Below are 21,721 nucleotides of genomic sequence, written 5' to 3'. Positions count from 1 at the left end.
ATTGATTCAAACCGATTTGCCAGGAGTGAGGCCGGGTAGCCTGCTGGGGTGTCACGGCAGGGAGACGACAGTCACGCGTTCCTCCTCATCACAGCCGCCTCACAAAATTGAGGCGAAAATCAATTAAGAGGAGAATATCACATCTGTCAAGCGCACATAAAGCAGTCACGGCTCTTCTTTCTGTTGGCGCGGGCCTCCCACGGGCCTCGTAGAGAAGAAGACATAGGGTCCTTGCTAGCACTCCATCGTCTTTTAGGCTTCGAGCGAGGGAGGGCACTCCTGATTTCTCCCTTTTTAATCCAGTTTAATAAAGAGCTTATTGCTCTGAGAGCAGCTTTATTGATCGAGCTGTCCCTCGGACTATACCTTGGGATTGTGCGTCTTCCTCTTTTCATTTTGACTCGACTGTTGGGAAACCACGGATTGTAAAAGTGCATTTTTGCTGAAGTAGGATTTGCAAGTTATGCTTTATAGTAATCCATATCTCAGCAAGGCGTGTGTCGTAGTGGCAAACATGTTTTATATTGTAGTAATTTCCACAATAACACTGCTTGAATATATAAAACTATCTCAAAACGTTATGGCCAGATTGCCATATAATGTGCTGTGAACATCCATGACCCCCATTGATTTGATTCATGACCCCATGACCTCTCTAGTGTCACCATCAGGCCACATATTACATTTTTTAAATGATTGAGCCATCAGCCTGACAGATCGGATTGGGGTATGTTCTTCAGTTGAGTCGCATAGCAAACATCAGACATATCACACTCTACCAAATATCATTATCTGTATGTGGCCTCACGGCATAAGTGAGCCCAATCTGTCACACTGGACATATCCAGTACCTACAATCACATTTGCAATAAGGACCTAATTAAAGGATGATGGCACTTTTTACAAGATTAGTATGGTAGCTTCGATGATGCTACTTAACTTGTTTCTGCTAATTAACATTGTGCCATCTGCCTATTATTTATATCCTTGTTTGCTAGCAATATTCTGCAATGCTAACTGTACTGTCCTTACTTCCTGTATGTGGCTAGGAAGTTTACATGTTTTCCCCCTCTGAATTATGTGATGTTTTGTGAGTATCATTCTTTAATAAGCTGTTTACTCCAGTGTCAACAGTATCCCATTACCGGCTGTTCTTTTCCTGTTTGCCTGTTTCAGGGGTAAGCGCTGATTTGCCAACTTCTGTCACACATACTGTACCTATATTGGTATTCTCAAAAAGCAAAGAAACAAAACAATACAATTATGGGGGGAAAATGTTGGCAGAGATAGCACTGACAAGAAAGGGGAAAAAAAATTCAGCACAGCTTGTTAGTGTCAGCGTTTTAAGGTATCTGTGCTTTTCAAGGAGGCCTTTGACTTGAATGTACTGTCTTAGCGCGATAACGGTACCTGCTGTTCTCATTGCTATACAGTCAAAGACGTGGTTAAGTACACGCCTAATGTCCCCTTTAAACTACATTAACTTGACATGCGTCCCGAGTTGGAATGAAAGTGTGAGCAAGATTAAATGAGAGCGGCTCGACGGCAACAGAGATCAAAGAAGTGAAGTGAAAGCTTTGTGGATACCGTCATCCTCTACAAATACGTAGTGAACCGTACCCTGTATCTCATTACTGCTCCGCCCCGCTCTACCCTCACACCCACTCCCCCCACTCGCATACAGACCTTTCATACTCACTGTAGCAAGAGGAGTATTTATTTGACCTGGGATTCACGACTTTCATGTTCAAGGCTTCACCACGCTGGGAGGTTGGCATACAAAACCCAAAACCCAAATGTTGTTATTGTTGTTTGCACATTGTTGTTGTCGCTGCTGCTGTTGTTATCGTTGTTTATTGCATCTGTGCCAATATGCAGTGCCTTTATCTTTCCACGGGGGCTCTAAAATAATGTGTTGATGGTAGCATCCTTCCAGTAATCTCTCCCAGACTGCAGAGTGTGTCTGGAGTCAGGCTCCCACATCACCACACATATGGTGTCGCCTCTGTGCCTCTGCACTCTATGGGGCATCTGATAATTAACTAGATGACAGGCGAACGATACAGTACGACAATCTCAAAGGTGAGATTCCCTCTTGGCGCTTGTCTTCCGGGCCTGGGCCAAGTATGACATGTATATACGTACCTTCACAAAATCATAGTTTTTAACTCAAAACTGTGATCGTGTTTGCCGAGCATGTTTTTCGTCCGGTGAAACACAGAACTGTGATCGTTAGAAGAACACGTTTCAGATTAGGTAAAATAGACATATAATGTACCCCACATTAGCCAGAAGGTATTCCAAGAATAGTAATTCCAAGTGATCGCATCGCCATCACGATTACCAGTGTATATGTATATACACATTTCGATGGTCAAATATGCTTAGGCAATGGAATTTTGGGGTGATCAATGTGAATCACGTCATGTTCCGTTGTTGGTACATAATGTGTTAACTCTTTAATTGCCAGACCTGAGATATATCGGGTTAACTCGCCATGCGTTGGACGCCAGAACCTGAGATATCTCGGGTGTTGGTAGTTTTTTTCTTTTATTCGCTATTTTTATTCATTATTCATCCATTGACCTCGGTTTTGCCATATGAAAGGATGTTGATATCGCCAAAGTGCAATACCGGCCGCATCCTGCCAGATGGCAGTGTCGCCCACCCTTTGAAACCTTATATCTAACTCTGTGTTACACTCAAATGTCACGGGCGCTATATTTAGACGGAGCCGAGTAAGTCGCTTCATCCGAACACTTGGAAACATCTGGCACTCTCGATCCATAAGTTGTGCCAAATTATGTTCGGGACCAGACGGACACCAATACTGGAAATTGCGATCAGACAACCGATCCAGCTGATCAGCGTTTTTAGTGTTCAATATGAATGCCGTTACTTGCAATCAAAGCATCAGAAACAACCCCCCCCCCCCCCTTTCATGCATTCATGATGAAACATAATACCTATTATATACATTTGATTTGGAAATAGTAGCATGTCCAGGCAAGAAACGCCAACACTTATAGTAGGATTCACGTTGCACTCTATTACTCGCTTCCCAGTAATTATCCCAGACCAGAAATTATACTTATATTCACCACGGGATAGCACGTGAATGTATGCATGAAATAATTATCTCTTTTTTGCATATTGGACGGAAGAAAGTCAGTGTCAAATGACCATAGTATTGTCCCCATAGCTATAATATAGAATATAGGTATAGCTCTACAAACAAGGTGACACACAATGGGACCCGGCTAATGGCTGCCACTGAATGAGTTAAGAGAGTGCAATACATGTTTTTATTAGGGATGTCCGATATTATCGTACTACCGATATTTATTAAATATTGATAAAAAATTGGCAGATTAAAATGTAATATCGGAAATTATCGGTATAGTTTTAATTTTTTACATTTATTTAACCTGTATTTACCCAGGCAAGAACACATTCTTATTTTATTTATTGTGAAAAGTATGCATAATGTTGTGTTAATTCCACAACAAGATATATGTAATGTTAATTACCTGAAATTATTCGTTTTTTTGTGGGGGGAAACTCCACATATATTGGTATCAGTCGATATCGGTATCGGAAATTAAGAGTTGGACAATATTGGTATATTGATATCGGTAAAAAAAGCCAATATCGAACATCCCTAGTTTTTATTGAAAAAATAAGAATCGTGTGAGATAATCGTGATCTCAATTATTAGGGAGAAAAATCGGGATTCACATTTTAGCAAGAATTGTGCAGCCCTACTGCTTGGCCACTCTTAGTTTGAGGCATCTTACACACTAGCAGTTTGAAATATTCTGGACACCTTTTTTCACATTCTTCAAAGCCTCTTCTTTGTGGTTGCCGTAGCCTTGAGGTCAGAGAAGCACTGCTTAACACTTTCACTGCCCAAGCTTAATTCCTTTTTACCTCCTTGAATGCCCAGCACCACTTCAATGTTAACGTTAATATCGCCTAATCTATGTTTTAAATGTGTCTAATCTGCCCGTCGCTTATCAAAGACTCATTTTCCAGTCAACATTGTCGTAGCAGATTGTTTTTTTATCGCTTCATTTCCGTTTTCTAGCATTTTGAAAAGCACTCGTTTTCATGAAAAATGAAGACATTCCATGATAATCATCCTTTACTGGAATACTCTAGAACGTTGTTATTCCTCGGCCCATTCACAAATCGTTTTCAAATAAACGCTAGATCATCGATAGTACATGTGTACGCACGCACACTCTGGCCGCAAGCTGAAAATCGATTCTCCTATTTCCTGACCGCTCGCACAGTAAATCAGCCACATAAAAGTTTATATCTCTGTGAAAACTAGTCTGATTATCCTAAGACTGGTAACATAGATTCCTTACCTGAGATCAGATGGTATCCAAATGGATTATTCCAATTCCTGATCACCATTCTAAAAAATCGATCATTTTATTGATTCACCGTGTATACTGTAAAAACACATAATCCCCGCTGCTCTGAGGCTCACTAGTGGAGCTGATCGACCCCGGCTGCGTGAGTGAGAAGTAAAATGTGGAGTCAGGGATTTTTTTTCTCATTCATTTTCATTGAGTTCAATCCAAAAGTGTGAATTACCATCTGGGAGACGATAGGGGGCGCTTTTTATCACATCTGAGCGCCTGGAGTGACTGAATTTCCAACGGTAGACTCGGTTGATGAAATATGATTTCAGATCGCTAATAAAAAAAAAAACGAGAAAAAACGAGAATTCTCGTGATGGGCCTTCAACCAGCGGGGGGTAAACCCAAAGTGTTAATGAAAGCCTAGCGGGCATGACAGCAAAGGCTCCGTCGGTTTGATATCACACCTGAACAATTGCATGCAGTTCAATGTGCTGGGGCGATATGAAATAAATTAGTTTCACAATAATCATGTGGTATGTTCCCCGATATCAATGTATTGCAATACGTGGACAGTATGCAAAATAGATAAATAATCAAATTGCTGTCCAGCACATTGAACTGCATGCAATTGTTCAGGTGTGATATCAAATCAAAACTGTATTATTTTCAAATATCACACCCTCAGATATTGAAGATCTCATTTTGAGAGACATTTTAGAGTGGTTACTATCATTAATTTAGATGACATAATTGTATACAATGATATCACAATATCATAATTTAATTTGGTATGGTATGATAAACTGGCCCCTGCCCCTATTTGTATGTGTTGTCACAATGCCCCCATGGAAGACATTTTGTGATGGGCATTTTGTGTGTCCCTCCTATTCCATTCAATATAATTACATGTTGGACCCATGGAAGTACCACTACGCTCTGCAACTTCTGGCCTCAGACCCACTCCTATCCGACTTATGGGGGTGTCATCAAAGAAAATCAGGCTATTCTCTGTCCTCACTCCACAATGGTGCAACGCACTTCCCAGATTCCCACCACAGTCAGGACAGCCAAAACCCGCCCAATTGTCCACTGTCGACTAACACACGTATTCAAACAATATCTGAAATGTATAATATAAATAAATATATAATAATAAATATAACAAATACTAACTTTTATACTGTTTTTTACTAGCATGCACTCTGCTACCTTGCCTATATTACTACCTACTATGATAATATGTCTATACTACTATGCACTCAAGACTGTAGCACCCAAGTGCAACACTGTTTGACAAACAATGTTACTTACCCATAGCTGCCAGCGTTTTACCATACCTGCTGACTGGTTGTACATAACTTGTAAGTCGCTTTGGACAAAAGTGTGAGCTAAATGAAAGTAGCCCAGTCATAACGCCACATGACCCAATTATATAGCACAACATAACTGATACTGGAAGGACTTTGTTGGAGCCCATCAGCACTTGCCCCCTAACAACTAAAGACCCATCACCGTCCACCCTTCCTTCAAACCAAGCAATGATTGTGTTCACAACATGAGACGTGTTTGCACCTTGAGAAAATAACCTGTAAAATCACTGCCAAAGTAAAATGAAATAAAATCCTCTCAGACCTGCCAGTGTGTGTGTGCCCCACGCTAGCAGTGGAAATGCACAGATAAGGGCCACGACATTAGCCCTAATTGCTCGTCTTTGCTCTCAGTGCCAGAGAAAAACAAGCCAAATAATGGGATTCCCCAGAACATTAGCAATGATTATTTCATTGGATGAATGCTTTGCTACTGTGTTGCAGCGTTTCCATTAAGAATCAGTGATACATTGTGGAAGGGGGCTTTTTGTCTTCTTCCAATTGCTACGCTTAATGCCCCCCCTAGATTTCAAGAGGAGAGGAGAGACAGTGTAATAGGTATCTATCCCTAATCTAATCCCTCTTTAGTTTGGTAGATATCTGCTTTGTTGCACGTGTCCCCCCTCGCATACCCAGAGCTCAGTAGAACTACTAGTCAACGTGGTGAAACAGTGGAGTCAGTCTCAGTAGAACTACTAGTCAACGTGGTGAAACAGTGGAGTCAGTCTCAGTAGAACTACTAGTCAACGTGGTGAAACAGTGGAGTCAGTCTCAGTATAACTACTAGTCAATGTGGTGAAACAGTGGAGTCAGTCTCAGTAGAACTACTAGTCAACGTGGTGAAACAGTGGAGTCAGTCTCAGTAGAACTACTAGTCAACGTGGTGAAACAGTGGAGTCAGTCTCAGTAGAACTACTAGTCAACGTGGTGAAACAGTGGAGTCAGTCTCAGTAGAACTACTAGTCAACGTGGTGAAACAGTGGAGTCAGTCTCAGTAGAACTACTAGTCAACGTGGTGAAACAGTGGAGTCAGTCTCAGTAGAACTACTAGTCAACGTGGTGAAACAGTGGAGTCAGTCTCAGTAGAACTACTAGTCAACGTGGTGAAACAGTGGAGTCAGTCTCAGTATAACTACTAGTCAACGTGGTGAAACAGTGGAGTCAGTCTCAGTAGAACTACTAGTCAACGTGGTGAAACAGTGGAGTCAGTCTCAGTAGAACTACTAGTCAACGTGGTGAAACAGTGGAGTCAGTCTCAGTAGAACTACTAGTCAACGTGGTGAAACAGTGGAGTCAGTCTCAGTATAACTACTAGTCAACGTGGTGAAACAGTGGAGTCAGTCTCAGTAGAACTACTAGTCAACGTGGTGAAACAGTGGAGTCAGTCTCAGTAGAACTACTAGTCAACGTGGTGAAACAGTGGAGTCAGTCTCAGTATAACTACTAGTCAACGTGGTGAAACAGTGGAGTCAGTCTCAGTAGAACTACTAGTCAACGTGGTGAAACAGTGGAGTCAGTCTCAGTAGAACTACTAGTCAACGTGGTGAAACAGTGGAGTCAGTCTCAGTATAACTACTAGTCAACGTGGTGAAACAGTGGAGTCAGTCTCAGTAGAACTACTAGTCAACGTGGTGAAACAGTGGAGTCAGTCTCAGTAGAACTACTAGTCAACGTGGTGAAACAGTGGAGTCAGTCTCAGTAGAACTACTAGTCAACGTGGTGAAACAGTGGAGTCAGTCTCAGTAGAACTACTAGTCAACGTGGTGAGACAGTGGAGTCAGTCTCAGTAGAACTACTAGTCAACGTGGTGAAACAGTGGAGTCAGTCTCAGTAGAACTACTAGTCAACGTGGTGAAACAGTGGAGTCAGTCTCAGTAGAACTACTAGTCAACGTGGTGAAACAGTGGAGTCAGTCTCAGTAGAACGACTAGTCAACGTGGTGAAACAGTGGAGTCAGTCTCAGTAGAACTACTAGTCAACGTGGTGAAACAGTGGAGTCAGTCTCAGTAGAACGACTAGTCAACGTGGTGAAACAGTGGAGTCAGTCTCAGTAGAACTACTAGTCAACGTGGTGAAACAGTGGAGTCAGTCTCAGTAGAACTACTAGTCAACGTGGTGAAACAGTGGAGTCAGTCTCAGTAGAACTACTAGTCAACATGATGAAACAGTGGAGTCAGTCTCCAGCTTTGTTACGCTAAAAAATCCCATCCCATTAATATAAATTGTGGGGATTGTCTGTCCTATAAATAGGGAATTGGTATCTGAATGTCCATTGTTTCATTTAGTTTCAAGCTTTTCAAGAACAGCTATACGTGCATTAATTGAGGTTGTCGTTGTGTTTGTGCTTCTGCATGAATCGTTTATGCAATACCCTTGCATTTACAAAGAAATATAATAAATACACTGTATAATAAAAATAAATATATACTACTACTACTACTACTACTACTACTACTACTACTACTACTACTACTACTACTACTACTACTACTACTACTACTACCACACTGGGGGGTGACAGTGGTTCAGGAGGTAGTCGTCTGGTAATCAGAAGGTTCCTGGTTCGATTATGGCTCCTTCCGGCAGTGTCGAAGTGTCCTTGAGCAAGACACTGGACCCCCAACTGCTCCGGATGAGCAGGTCGGCACCTTGCATGGCTGCCTCTGCCGTTGGTGTGTGAATGTGTAAAGTGATTTGGATAAACTCTATACAAATGCAGTCCATTTATAAATCACTACTACCACTACTACTACTAATAATAATAATCTAATTTACAACTTTGGATAGATAAATATTATACAGTTATGCTTATTCGATCAAATGTTGGGATATTATAAACTATTTTATTTTATTATTATTTGATTTATTTACCTGGTTGTGTTTATAATCAATAAGGAGTTTTATTTGTGTGAATAATTGGCAGGCTCTATATTAGGGTAAAATGTGGTGTTCATCCTAGTCATTAGCATTACTCATACACATAAATATCCATATATTGTATGATTCATGCAATTCCATTGACACTAATAGTGTCAGTGGGGTGACAGTGGCACAGGAGGTAGAGCAGTCGTCTGGCAATATCGAGGTTCCCGGTTCGATTCCCGCTCCTCCCGGGCAGCTTGTCGATGTGTCCTTGAGCAAGACACTTAACCCCTAATTGCTCCCGATGAGCAGGTTGGCACCTTGCATGGTTGCCTCCGCCGTCGGTGTGTGAATGTGTGAATGAATGGGTACAATGTGAGTAACAAATTGTAAATCGCTTTGGATAAAAGCGCTATATAAAAAAGCAGCCATTTAATAGGAGTTCCTGCATCATTGACAAGCTGCACTCTCAAGGTCTCTGATTTGTTTGTGTTTCCTTTAACTATATGATGAAAAGTATTCACTATCAAGGCACTGTTGCTCGCTGCAGACTCTTGGGGCTGCAGCAAAACAACCAACATAGAATGGCTCCTTCCAAACAGGAATAGATGTCTTCCTTAGTGGCCTGTGTTGTAGGGCCGCTCGATGGCAAACATCACAATCACGATTAAAGGACCGTCCACGTATATATACGTGTTTCGGTGCCATGCGTTGTGGACCAGAGCCACGAGTTAACTTGTGGCGAGTTGCTATTGTTTTATTCCATATTTATAACGCTATTAACGTCCGCGATTGAGATGCATGACCTACCCACATATTTGATTTTCGAAACATGCAATACCGGCCAGATCCGCTTAGGGGCGCCATCGCTCCACTGCAGTATCATTGAGGGCATTTTTTTTTTTTTCACTGTATGTGGGCGTTTCATGAGCCTCAGTTCCAAACGAACACCCTCCATCTTTGATCACGTTACCGATCGCATATTTCAGCCTGGAATAATGGGATTTATGATTAGCCAATGGACATATCGATCTACCAGATTCAGATGACTAATGACGAAATGCTGCCGGCGATCACATGGCCTGATGGTAGGATACTATTCCCCCAAATTACAGCTGGATTGGACATTGTTTTAAAACCTAACGTGATCGATCACTGACATTGGCTAGCTGAACGCACACTGTATTGCTAATCAATAATACTAATCGGCGTTCCCCGCCACCCACATTTCATCCATAGATGCTCTGTAATAGTCCGGATGCTACGCAGTTTGTTTTATTTCATTCGTATATATACAGCAGAAATGGCGTTTGATATAACGGCGCCAACGTTTAGCCTATTATCTAGCTTCCTGGAAAAAAGACGAGAAGGAAGGGATGCGCTGGATTTACATTACAATGAGAGCAACACGGCATGCGGCACAATAATCACTTGATTGTCTTGTTTTCATGATTGTGGGAATCCATAATTGAAATTGAAACTTGATTAATCGCCCAGCCCTACTGTGTATCCTGCTATACTGTCTGCCTGTGTGTCTGGCCTGGCATTTGTGCTTCCATCTGCCTGTGTGCCGCTAGCCAGTTTGCGCCTGCTGCATACATCTGGGGAGCTAATGAGGAAGGAGCCATCACTTCATATCCTCTACCTGGGAGAAAAAAACATCATGCTTCATTCCATTAACATGGCTGACCTTTCCAGGAACAATTAACATTTAGGGAAAATATAGTCCAAATCACTACCACCACCACAATATGCATCATCATCATCCACATCATTGTCATAATCACCATCATCATCATCATCATCACCATCAGCATCATCCTCATTACAAATGTTAACATTACAAGACGTGTAGCGAGAGAGTTAAATGTATTTACCCTAATATAAGATTGAACAGTGCTGGTCTGAGCTTCAGTACTGTCAATTGATTGATTGATTGAACGGACATGTTATTTAACAGATTGCAGAATGGGTACAATACAGTACGGCTTAATACACACAATTGCTAAGGGGATGCAGACCAGACAAATAATTTTGTCTTGTTTAAATCAGGGTCCCCCATTTTCAATTAATCATGACATGTATGACATACACAACATACAGTATTGTTACATCCAGACATTTATGGCATACAATATATACAAATATGCAGTACTGTTTATTTACAGGTAAACACATTCAACACAGAGCTGTGATTGTGTGACCCACCCATCATACACTGCACACATCATATGTGTGTCTCCACTGAAACATGATGTACCATAAATAAGAAAATAGGTGGATGAAATATTAAGTGTGTACTTGAACCGTGTCAGATTGCTGAAGTTGAAGTGAAAATGCCATATTTACTCAGAAATACATCAGAACCTTTCTTGCCCAGACATGCCGGTACTTGCGTGTTTATCTTGCACACCTAGAGGAGGATTCCACAGGGCACACATTTGATTATGAGTTGAATAGATATACTGTTTATGTGAATATGTATGTATGTGAAGAGTGTCAGAAAGGTGTAAAGGATATAGATATAACATGCATGCATGATTGTGTGTGTGTGTGTGTGTGTGTGTTCCATTGTGTGTTGCATTGTGTGTGTCACTTGGTGGGGTGGAGTGTGGTGGATACATCTATATATATACATATGTATCTCTCTATCTGTCTCTCTCTATATGCATATGTCCCTCTCTATTTCTCTATCTCTATATATTTCTGTTTATATATCTTTATACACTATATATCTATTAGGGATGTCCGATATTATCGGCCGACCGATATTATCGGCCGATATCGGCAGTAAAATGTGATATCGGAAAATATCGGTATCGGTTTAAAAAAAAAAAAAAACAATAACAATATTTGTTATATATATATCCAGTGAAATTATTAGTTACCTGAAATTATACAGCTTTTTGGACGGGGAAACCCTGCATATATCGGTATCGGTTGATATCGGTATCGGAAATTAAGAGTTGGACAATATCGGAATATCGGTATCGGTAAAAAAGCCAATATCGAGCATCCCTAATATCTATATATCTCTATCTCTCTCCATCTACCGGTATCTCTCTCTCTCTCTATCTCTATATCTCTCTCTCTCTCTCTCTCTCTCTCTCTCTCTATCTCTGTATCGTTCTGCTGTAAGACCCTGCTGTCATCCAGGGGTCATTGTGAGGTGCTGTGGAGACAAGTGTGGGTGTGCGTACTGATGGTGACTCTTTGTGTATTTGCAGAACTTGATAAAGAACCTTCCGGAGCAGAAGGAGCTGAGTGCGCTGGCAGAACTGAAGGCCGAATACGAGGAGCTTGTTGAGTCGGAGCAGTTTGGGATTGTGGTGAGTAGAACATTCTCACTGCACTCACTGCACACAGCCTTCCCTAGCCTTCGGGGGCCCTAGGACAACACATGTTTGACTTCCGTATCAGCTTAAATCAGATCCCTGATTGGCTGTTTGCAATGAGTTTGACATGGTGATTGACGTTTTGAGGGATACCCTGGCTGGCTGATAATTCCACTACTGATTCAGCAGTCATACTGGGAAGTGGGAATGTATTATTAGTATATGTTTTCTTTTAATCAATATAAAAAAGAAAATGTATCTGATTGGTTGGGAGCCCTGTTAAGGAAGGTGGGGCCCTACGTGCAGTGCTTGATCTGCCTATCAGTCAGGATGACCCTGTCCCAAGATGTGTCCTTGGCAAGCATTTGATGCATCACATCTTAAATGTCGACCGCAGTTTGAGTCGTTTAGATGCATATGCATGCGTTTTAAAAGTGTGATGTTACAGGGCTGCACTTCAGTTGGCAACAACTGAATATTACTTGAGCTTCCTCAATGGCATTAAGACCACCCATCTAAGCAGTGTGATTAAAGAGTAAATGATGTAAGTGTTTATATACACTTAACTATATCTACTGTAATGGACTCCAAGTCCCTCTTCATGTTTCTCGCCCACCCTTCATCTTCCTCACTATATCTATATGTATCTCTGTATCTCTCTATTGTGTCTATATCTATGCCTCTCGCTCATGTGTGTGTGTGTCTCTATCTATGTATATATATCTGTTTATATCTCTATATCTGTCTATGTCTATCTCTCACTATATTTATATCTGTGTATCAGTCAATGTAGTGCAGTATATTTATCTATATATATCTCTATGTCTCTCTATCTATATGTTTATGTTTATTTATGATCCCCATTAGCTTTTGCACTTGACAAAAGCTATTCTTCCTGGGGTCCGGCACTTACAACAATATAACAATATTCAAGACATTGCATCATTATCAACATAAATTACATCATCAATTACATCATTATCAACATCATTAACAATCCCATCCTCAGTTAAGGATGACATTGTACAATATACTTATTAGTATAAAGTAAAAAAATAATTAATAAAATAATATAATAAAAAATAATTAAAATAAAATAAATAGTGCTTCCTGAGCAGCACTCACTGTCATCAACATAAATACAATTAACAAACAGTCAATTGGTTTTCACCGCTATGCCATAAGGGTTCAGTGCATGCTTGTTAGTAGATGGTATTTAATTTTTTTCTTGAAAGTGGTTTTGGATTATATTTCAGTGAAGTAGCTTGACAATGAGTTACATTCCATGATAGCTCTGTAAGTCGCAGACGATTTTAGTAGATTTGTTCTGGGTTTAGGTGCCTGACGTAGGTTGTCTGGTCACATGGTCATGTTATTCTCTTATGTAAACTATATGGTCATACAAGTACTGTGGTTTTTTGACAACTTGAACATTTCTGAGAAAAGTAATGAGACATATATCTCTATGTGTCTCAGTCAATGTAGTGCAGTATATATCTCTCTCTCTATATATATATCTATATATCGCTATCTCTATATGTCTCTATATATATTTATTAGGGCTGTCAGTTTATCGCGTTAATTAGATTAATTAATTACACAGCAAATAATCGCGTTATGAAAATTAACTCAAAATTAATTACAATTTTTTTTTTTTTTTATAATAATAATATTTTTTTTGTATCTCATTCATTCCATAAGCATGTAGAATACACATTTATAGATTTTTTTTAATATGGTCCATTTGCATGTTCTTGGTATCTGATTCTAGGGACATCTATGAATCTCAGGGAATGTATTCCCAGTGTCAGAAATACTGTGGGCTAGATCCACAAAGAATGGATTGCACGGTGCAAGTTGCACCCTTACTTACAATTCATTATGAATTGAAAATGGGGGACCCTGATGTAAACAAGACGAAAGTCTTTCTCTGGTCTGCATTCCCTTAACAATTGTGTGTATTGAGCCGTACTGTATTGTACCCATTCTGCAATCTGTTAATAACATTTTCATTCAATCAATCAATCTGCGCGGTGATTGATTGAATGAAAATTTTATTTTGAGTAAATTGTAATGAACCAAATGAGAATATCAATACATTTTTTTTAATCTTTGACTGTGAATAACACCATGCTCAAATTGACCAGACCTGAAAAATCTAAGCAAATTAATAGATGGAAGATGATTAAACAGAAGGTTTTGTAGATACAGTACTGAATTCTGCCACCCGGACACATGCAATTTGAAATATGATTATAGAATATAGAATATGAGGCATAAAATGGTAATGCGATTAACATGCGATTAATTAGATTAATTAATTACAAATCCTGTAATTAATTAGATTAATTTTTTTAATCGCCTGACAGCACTAATATTTATATATATATCTCTATATATCTCTATATATCTATTTATCTCTATATATATATTTATCTCTATATATATCTATCCCTCTCTCTATATATAGCTCACTATATTTCTCTCTCTCTCTCTCTATATATATATATATATATATATATATGTATATATGTATATATATATATGTATCTAGCTCTATATCTCTCTGTATCTATATCTATAATTATCTCTATATATATCTATATCGCTCTATATATATCTCTATATATCTGTCTCGCTATATCTATCTATATATATATGTATCTATATATATCACTATCTATATCTCTCTCTCTATATATATATGTGTCTGTCTCTCTCTATCTGCATTACTACCTATTGATGGCTCATGGCAGAGCAGGACAGGACAGGGAGGAACATTGTATCAGGCCATGTCAATATATGAAGTGACACAGTGATGTATAATTTAAAAGCTAAGAATACAAAGGACATCTCTTATGACAAGTTTGACATGGCAGGCTGACTCCTGACTGACATAATCCATGATTTTTATGAATAATGAAGACTGGACTCTGATATAGTACTATATAACAGTTATATCTTTTTTATAGAGGGGAATTCAGTGAATATCATACTTTTGACGTCAGCTGTCAATACTCCATAATGAAAGAGCCATAGGCTGTGATTTCAGCCTGAATGTAATCACGTTCTTGAAGACCCCATACAGTTACGTCAGAACAGCTTGGAGTCTAAGTGGTTTACTTTTAGAGCTCGCCTCTAGCTCTCTCTGTAGTTGCTGTCGAGGTAATGTCTTACACTCCACTAAGAGTTTTGTAAGGCGGTGGAAAGGCACGCCAGTCTATAAACTACATCCACGTTATTTTCGCAACGGCATAGACACATCCGCCGAACATCATCGGACCATAATGGGACATTACACAGTATAGTGCAGAAGAGATGTTCAATTAGACCCGTAATGTAGCAGCCCCCCTTGTTCACAGTCATTTGCCGCTCCTGTGCCGAGGGTATTCTCTATCCCCCCGTGTCTTTCGGGAGATACCGTAATGATGTGAGGTGAGACCGCTTCCCTGGTTGTGATCTCACCGATGCTGTGATCATACCCCACCCCGCCCCCCTATGAGGCGAGCTCCACAAACACACAGATGCTCAGCTCCTCTGGGGAAATATGACACGTTTAAGCTTCCCTCTGCCTGAGCTGTCACCCAATCGCTCTCTTTTATTGTGATTTCTTCTCGTTGTGTACAGACAAATCAAATTCAGAGATGGGGGGGTCATGTTTGATAGACAACTCACTCGTACACATGAATACAGTTTGACTGGTAATGAAACATCATTGGGTTTGAAGACTCGCCCCCGAGCGCCGGATTATGCTGCAATCTGTAGAATCTGCTGGGCTGCAGCTCTGCCACACATCTTACAGCCAGAACCCCATTCCGTCTAATTGTCAGTCGTTCTCCTTTATTTTCTCTGTATATCTCTTGCCCTCTATCTATATATCTCTATATCTCTCGCTCTCTCTATATATATATATATATATATATATATATATATATATATATATATATATATATATATGTCTATCTCTCTATACCTCTCTTTCTCTATATATATCTATATGTATATATATATATATATATATATATACATTTCGCTATATCTATCTATCTATATATACCTCTCTATAAATCTATCGCTATCTCTCTCTCTCTCTATATATATATCTTTATCTCGCTCTCTATCTTTATCTATCTATATATCTTGCTCACTTTCTATATATATCTATATCTCTCTATCTATATCTATATTTATATATCTGTATATATATATCTCGTTATCTATATATATATATCTTTCTCTCTATCTCTATCTATATTGCTATATATCTATCTCTCTCTCTCTATATATATATCTCTCTATATCTATATATTTATCTAGCTCGCTCTCTCTATATATCTCTATATATATATATATCTCTATATCTATATATATATATTAGGGCTGTCAGTTTATCGCGTTAATTAGATGAATTAATTACACAGCAAATTATCGCGTTATGAAAATTAACTCAAAATGTATTACAAAAAAAATACTTTTTTTTAAATAACTTTTTTTTATCTCATTCATTCCATACGAACGTAGAATACACATTTACAGACTTTTTTTATATGGCCCATTTGCATGTTCTTGGTATCTGATTCTAGGGACATCTATGGATCTCAGGGAATGTATTCCCAGTGTCATAAATACTGTGTCTGTTACTAGGCTTGAGTAAATTGTAATGAACCAAATGAGAATATCAATAAAAAAAAAAAACATCTTTGACTGTGAATAACACTATGATCAAATTGACCAGACCTGAAAAATCTAAGCAAATTAATAGATGGAAGATGATTAAACAGAAGGTTTTGTAGATTAATTAATCTAATTAATCACATTTTAATCGCATAACCATTTTATGCCTGATATACTATATTCTATAATCATATTTAAAATTGCATGTGTCCGGATGGCAGAATTCAGTACTGTATCTACAAAACATTATGTTTAATCATATTCCATCTATTAATTTGCTTAGATTTTTCAGGTCTGGTCAATTTGAGCATAGTGCTATTCACAGTCAACGATAAAAAAAAAATGTAATTGATATTCTCATTTGGTTCATTACAATTTACTCAAGCCTAGTGACAGACACAGTATTTCTGACATGGGAATACATTCCCTGAGATCCATAGATGTCCCTAGAATCAGATACCAAGAACATGCGAATGTACCATATAAAAAAAAGTATGTAATGTGTATTCTACATTCTTATGGAATGAATGATATTAAAAAGTTATTTAAAAAAATGTTTATATATATATATCTTTTTTGTAATAAATTTTGAGTTAATTTTCATAACGCGATAATTTGCTGTGTAATTAATTAATCTAATTAACGTGATAAACTGACAGCCCTAATTTATATATATAGAGATAGAGAGATATATATAGATAGAGAGAGAGAGTAATATATATATATATATATATATATATATATCTCACTTTTTGATGGAGTTATATTATTATTTACAGATACATTGGTTCCATGGGTGGTGGTTTTGTGTCCGTGATGGAGGTGCAGCTGGGAGATGGATGGCAAGGTGTCATCTCTAAACTGCATGTTCATCCTGAGAACGCTCTCCAATGGGATTCAGGGTTATAGTTGATGGGAGTTCACTTTGTTTAATCTCACTGACCTCGCACGTAAATGTCCGGGGGACAAAAAATATCTGTCTTACATTCATACTGAATGAAGCACATGCCTATGTGACTGATCTCCTCTATCTCTCATTTAGTTATTTGTTGATGCATTATTAGGGACGCTCGATATTGGCTTTTTTACCGATACACCGATATTGTCCAACTCTTAATTTCCGATACCGATATATGCAGGGTTCCCCCCCAAAAAAAATTGAATAATTTCAGGTAATTAACATTACATATCTCTTGTTGTGGAATTAACACAACATTATGCATACTTTTGACAATAAATAAAATCAGAATTTGTTCTTACTTGCTTATTTTTTTTAAACCGATACATATATTTTCCGATATCACATTTTAATGCCGATATCGGCCGATAATATCTGTAGGCCGATAATATCGGACATCCCTAATTATTATAATTGTTTTTATTTTATTAGGTTTCAGACTTGCATTGAGATAACTCTAACCACCATGCCACCCCGTATCTCCCTGCCCCCCCCCCCCCCCCCCCCCCCAGATGAGCTCGGTGAAGCTGCTGCGTCCTCGTCTCAACGGCATCCTGTTCAAATTAACCTTCGAGGAGCAGGTCAACAACATCCGGCCCGACATCATGAACGTGACGTTCGCCTGCGAGGAGGTGAAGAAGAGCGAAGGCTTCAGCAGGCTGCTGGAGATGGTGCTGCTGATGGGAAACTACATGAACGCCGGCTCCAGGAACGCCCAGACCTTTGGCTTCAAAGTCAGCTTCCTCTGCAAGGTAACGCCCCCCCCAATTGTAGTTTAGACATTGTGTGAATCCAAAATGGATGCATTTCATGTCACTTATTTATGTTCTCAATTGGAGAGTTTCTAACTGTCCGTGGTGTCAATTGGACAGCTGTTGAGGGAGTCAGTATGGGCTCACAAAGGCTTACGGTTGAACCATGTCCACTCCTCTCTATCACTCCCATGCAGTTCTCATTTCACACATACGTGCCAATCACTGGCGAGGGAGTAATGCAATCACTCCTGTATGTGTGTGTGTGTCTGTGTGTGTGTGTGTGTTTGCCTGACTGTGTGTATCCGTATCAGCCATAATCATCAACAACAAGTATTTTATTTGAATGAATTTCCATCATTACCCATTGACAATTATAATGAGGGCAAACATAAACGCAAAAGGGCCCTACTACACACAGCTTCACTTAGACTCCTGTAATCAGCTATCTGGCAACACTTTACAACATGCCGATGCCCGAATCAGCCTTGTATTGTACAGTAGGTAACAAGTAATTACATTATTATTATATATTGTTTTGATTTATTTATTTATCAAATGTAACAGTGTTTCAATGAAACAGTGAAAGTGTTTTCACACAACACTTACAGTACCTAAAACAATTAGCAAAAAAACATGTTCGGAAGGGGACAGGAAGAAGTAAAAACGTATCGAGTCCTGCCCCTTCCTTACAATATATTACATGTAAAAAATATTGTATATATATAAATAAATAAATATAAATATAATATAAATATAATATAATATAAATCTCCAAATGCCAAAAAAGAAAATAGATGTGGTACTTTAGTCACCTTACTATTTAGTCCAATCTCGTACCAAAAATATGTGTTTATAATGGCATTTGAATTGGTTTGGTTCCATAGTCCATTCCAAAGGGACACTCCACAAACTGAGATGCACATTATGTTCAGAGTTGTACGGGCACTAGGCTGTTTTAGATTCAATGTCCCTCTTAAATTATAACCACCTTCTCTGCCGATGTACATTGTTTTAATGTTGTTTGGCAACATGTTATGTATTACCTTAAAAATTATTTGAGCAGTTTTTAATTGAACTAAGTCCATGCATTTCAATGTTCTCTTTACAAACAGACTATTTGTATGATCTAGGCATCTTGCAAGATGTACTAACTATCCTTATAGCTCTTTTTTTGCAATGAGCATATATTTTGTAGGTTGCTTTTATAAGTATTCCCCCACACTTCAACACAAGTTGAAGTCTGACATATTTAAATATCTCCGGTCATAATGCCCTGTGAAAATAACTCTGTCTTATTTTTCAATTTATTTCAACTTATTTATCAAAACATTTGTTGTGTTGGAATACAGCAACCATAGCGTTATATAAAAGATGGTGAAACAATTGTTTGTGGTTTGGCATTTCCAAATTGTTCCAACAACATGTTGCATAGCGTGCATACACTATTGATTAAGTTGTGGATAGCTTGTGTTACATGGACCCACATACTCAAGCCATCCTGGTTGTTCCAAAACCCTTTTCTTCTCAAGAGATCTACCACTTCATGAATGCAGAGAGCCGCTGCAGTGCAGACAGAGTGGACATCATGTCACGTTAATTACTACAAATGGCAATTGTGACTTGTTTCATTGACAATAAGTATTAAGCATCAGGTATAACATTATTGCAATAAGCTCAATAAACACAGAAAAAGATTTGACTGGAATTTATCCCATTTGTACCTTGATATCGTCACCGCTGTTCCTCTAGTGGAAGCCGCGGTTTGTGTGTGTGCGTGTGTGTGCAGGACCCAGCGTGCCATTGGTATTCCTGCATCACAGTGAAGTGTGTCGGCGTCAATCCTGGTTGAGCCTCGGGGGGCTGATTGGACCATTATTGACGGACAAGGAAAATTTTCGCTTTCTCACTTTGGTCAGTCAACTAAATGGCCCCCTGAGTGGCGGGTCGAGGCTATCTAATGGGCTCATCAGGGATAGGGGGGGGGGTTGGAGACGTGTGTGGGAGGGGAGGGGAGGGCGAGGGCTGACCCCTTCGCCTTGTGGCTCCTCCACACGGTTGCTCGGCGTCCCTGGCCAAGGACAGGCACATCTCCTGGGGGCCGTTTTGGCCAAAGCACGTCCAGTAACCTGGATATTGGCTCAGGTTTTACAGGGACAGTGATTAATGGGGATTATGAGTCACCAGTGGTGGGTGGGGTGAAGATGAGTTTAAACAAAAGGCACAATTCACTGTTTCATCATTACAAGGCTTCTTGTTTTTGTTGTTGTTTCAAGAGATTGGCTTTTACAAGTTGTGAGCATGTTGTATTTCAGAGGGTGGTGTATACAGTATATCAATAGCAGCAGCAGGCGATACATTTTTCCATATGAACTGTTGCAGGCGGGAAGTAGCAAGGAAATAGAAGAGTGTGTTTGTGTTCATGATGAAACGCATTGATTTAATGGGGTGAAACAGCTGCCGTGTAATTGGTCAAAACTGTAGATGTCTGTTTCCGTTGTATTTTAGCGTCGACTTACTGAGGCGAGATACCTTCCACAGGCATTGCTTAACATGAAAGACCACATGGCAACGATTTGTGTCAAGTGTAAGTAAAACAGAACAAGTGGCCTATTTAAGAAGCAATTTTAGCAGTTGACTTGTAACTAGGGATCACCTGCCCAGCAGTAGTGTGACCTTGTGTCCTTGAGAGAGGAACATTACTTCAAATGAACGCTTATGAAACATCTGGAAGTTTTCAGAGGTAATATACCTTGACATGCTAATAGTGCCTAATATTATCATAACCACCAGTCATGATCATAGCACATGTGTATTTTGTATCCATGTATTTTTCTTTAGATATGACATGAATTATGTTATTTTGCTCAGGCACTGTGTACTTAAAGTGCATGGCAACTTTTAAGAATAATTCACCAGATGTAGCATAACTGGACCCCCAACCTGTTGCATAATACATTTATTAAGTTTATACCTCACAAACGGATTGTTCATGTGTGTTGAAATTAGGGATGTTCGATATTGGCTTTTTTACCGATACCGATATACCGATTATTGTCCAACTCCTAATTTCCGATACAGATACCAACCGATACCGATATATGCAGGGTCCCCCCCCCCCCCCCACCCCCGAGTTCAATATTTAAAACACTGTCAGGTCTTGAAAATGGAAATCCAGCCAAGTCCTATGATAACTATTTTTGGCACACAAGGAGAAAATAATGAGAATATCTCTGGAAATAAACTCCAGATAACTAAATGTGCACAGATTATTCTTCACTGGAAGCGATCTGAAATCATATTGCATCACGCGAGCCTACCCTAGCCTACCCAAAGGCCTCCGGCGATCAGATGTGAAAAAAGCGCCCCCTATCGTCTCCCAGATGACATCAGGGATTTT

At 39.2% G+C, this 21,721-nt stretch overlaps 1 protein-coding gene across 1 annotated transcript in view; it reads left to right on the top strand.

The window, feature by feature from the left end:
• The window catches only part of diaph2 (diaphanous-related formin 2), an 874,190-nt gene that overhangs the window by 560,076 nt on the left and 292,393 nt on the right, over positions 1-21,721 (top strand). Inside the window, exons 22-23 of the mRNA XM_084332019.1 lie at positions 11,830-11,931; positions 18,082-18,321. Of these exons, the coding sequence (XP_084188145.1) occupies positions 11,830-11,931; positions 18,082-18,321 (342 nt within the window). The remainder of the gene's footprint in view (positions 1-11,829; positions 11,932-18,081; positions 18,322-21,721) is intronic.

Source organism: Notolepis coatsorum (genome assembly GCF_963971535.1).
Source record: "Notolepis coatsorum genome assembly, chromosome: 16".
Taxonomy (NCBI): domain Eukaryota; kingdom Metazoa; phylum Chordata; class Actinopteri; order Aulopiformes; family Paralepididae; genus Notolepis; species Notolepis coatsorum.
The sequence above is the reverse complement of the archived record's forward strand: the minus strand, read 5'-3'. Positions and strand labels throughout refer to the sequence as shown.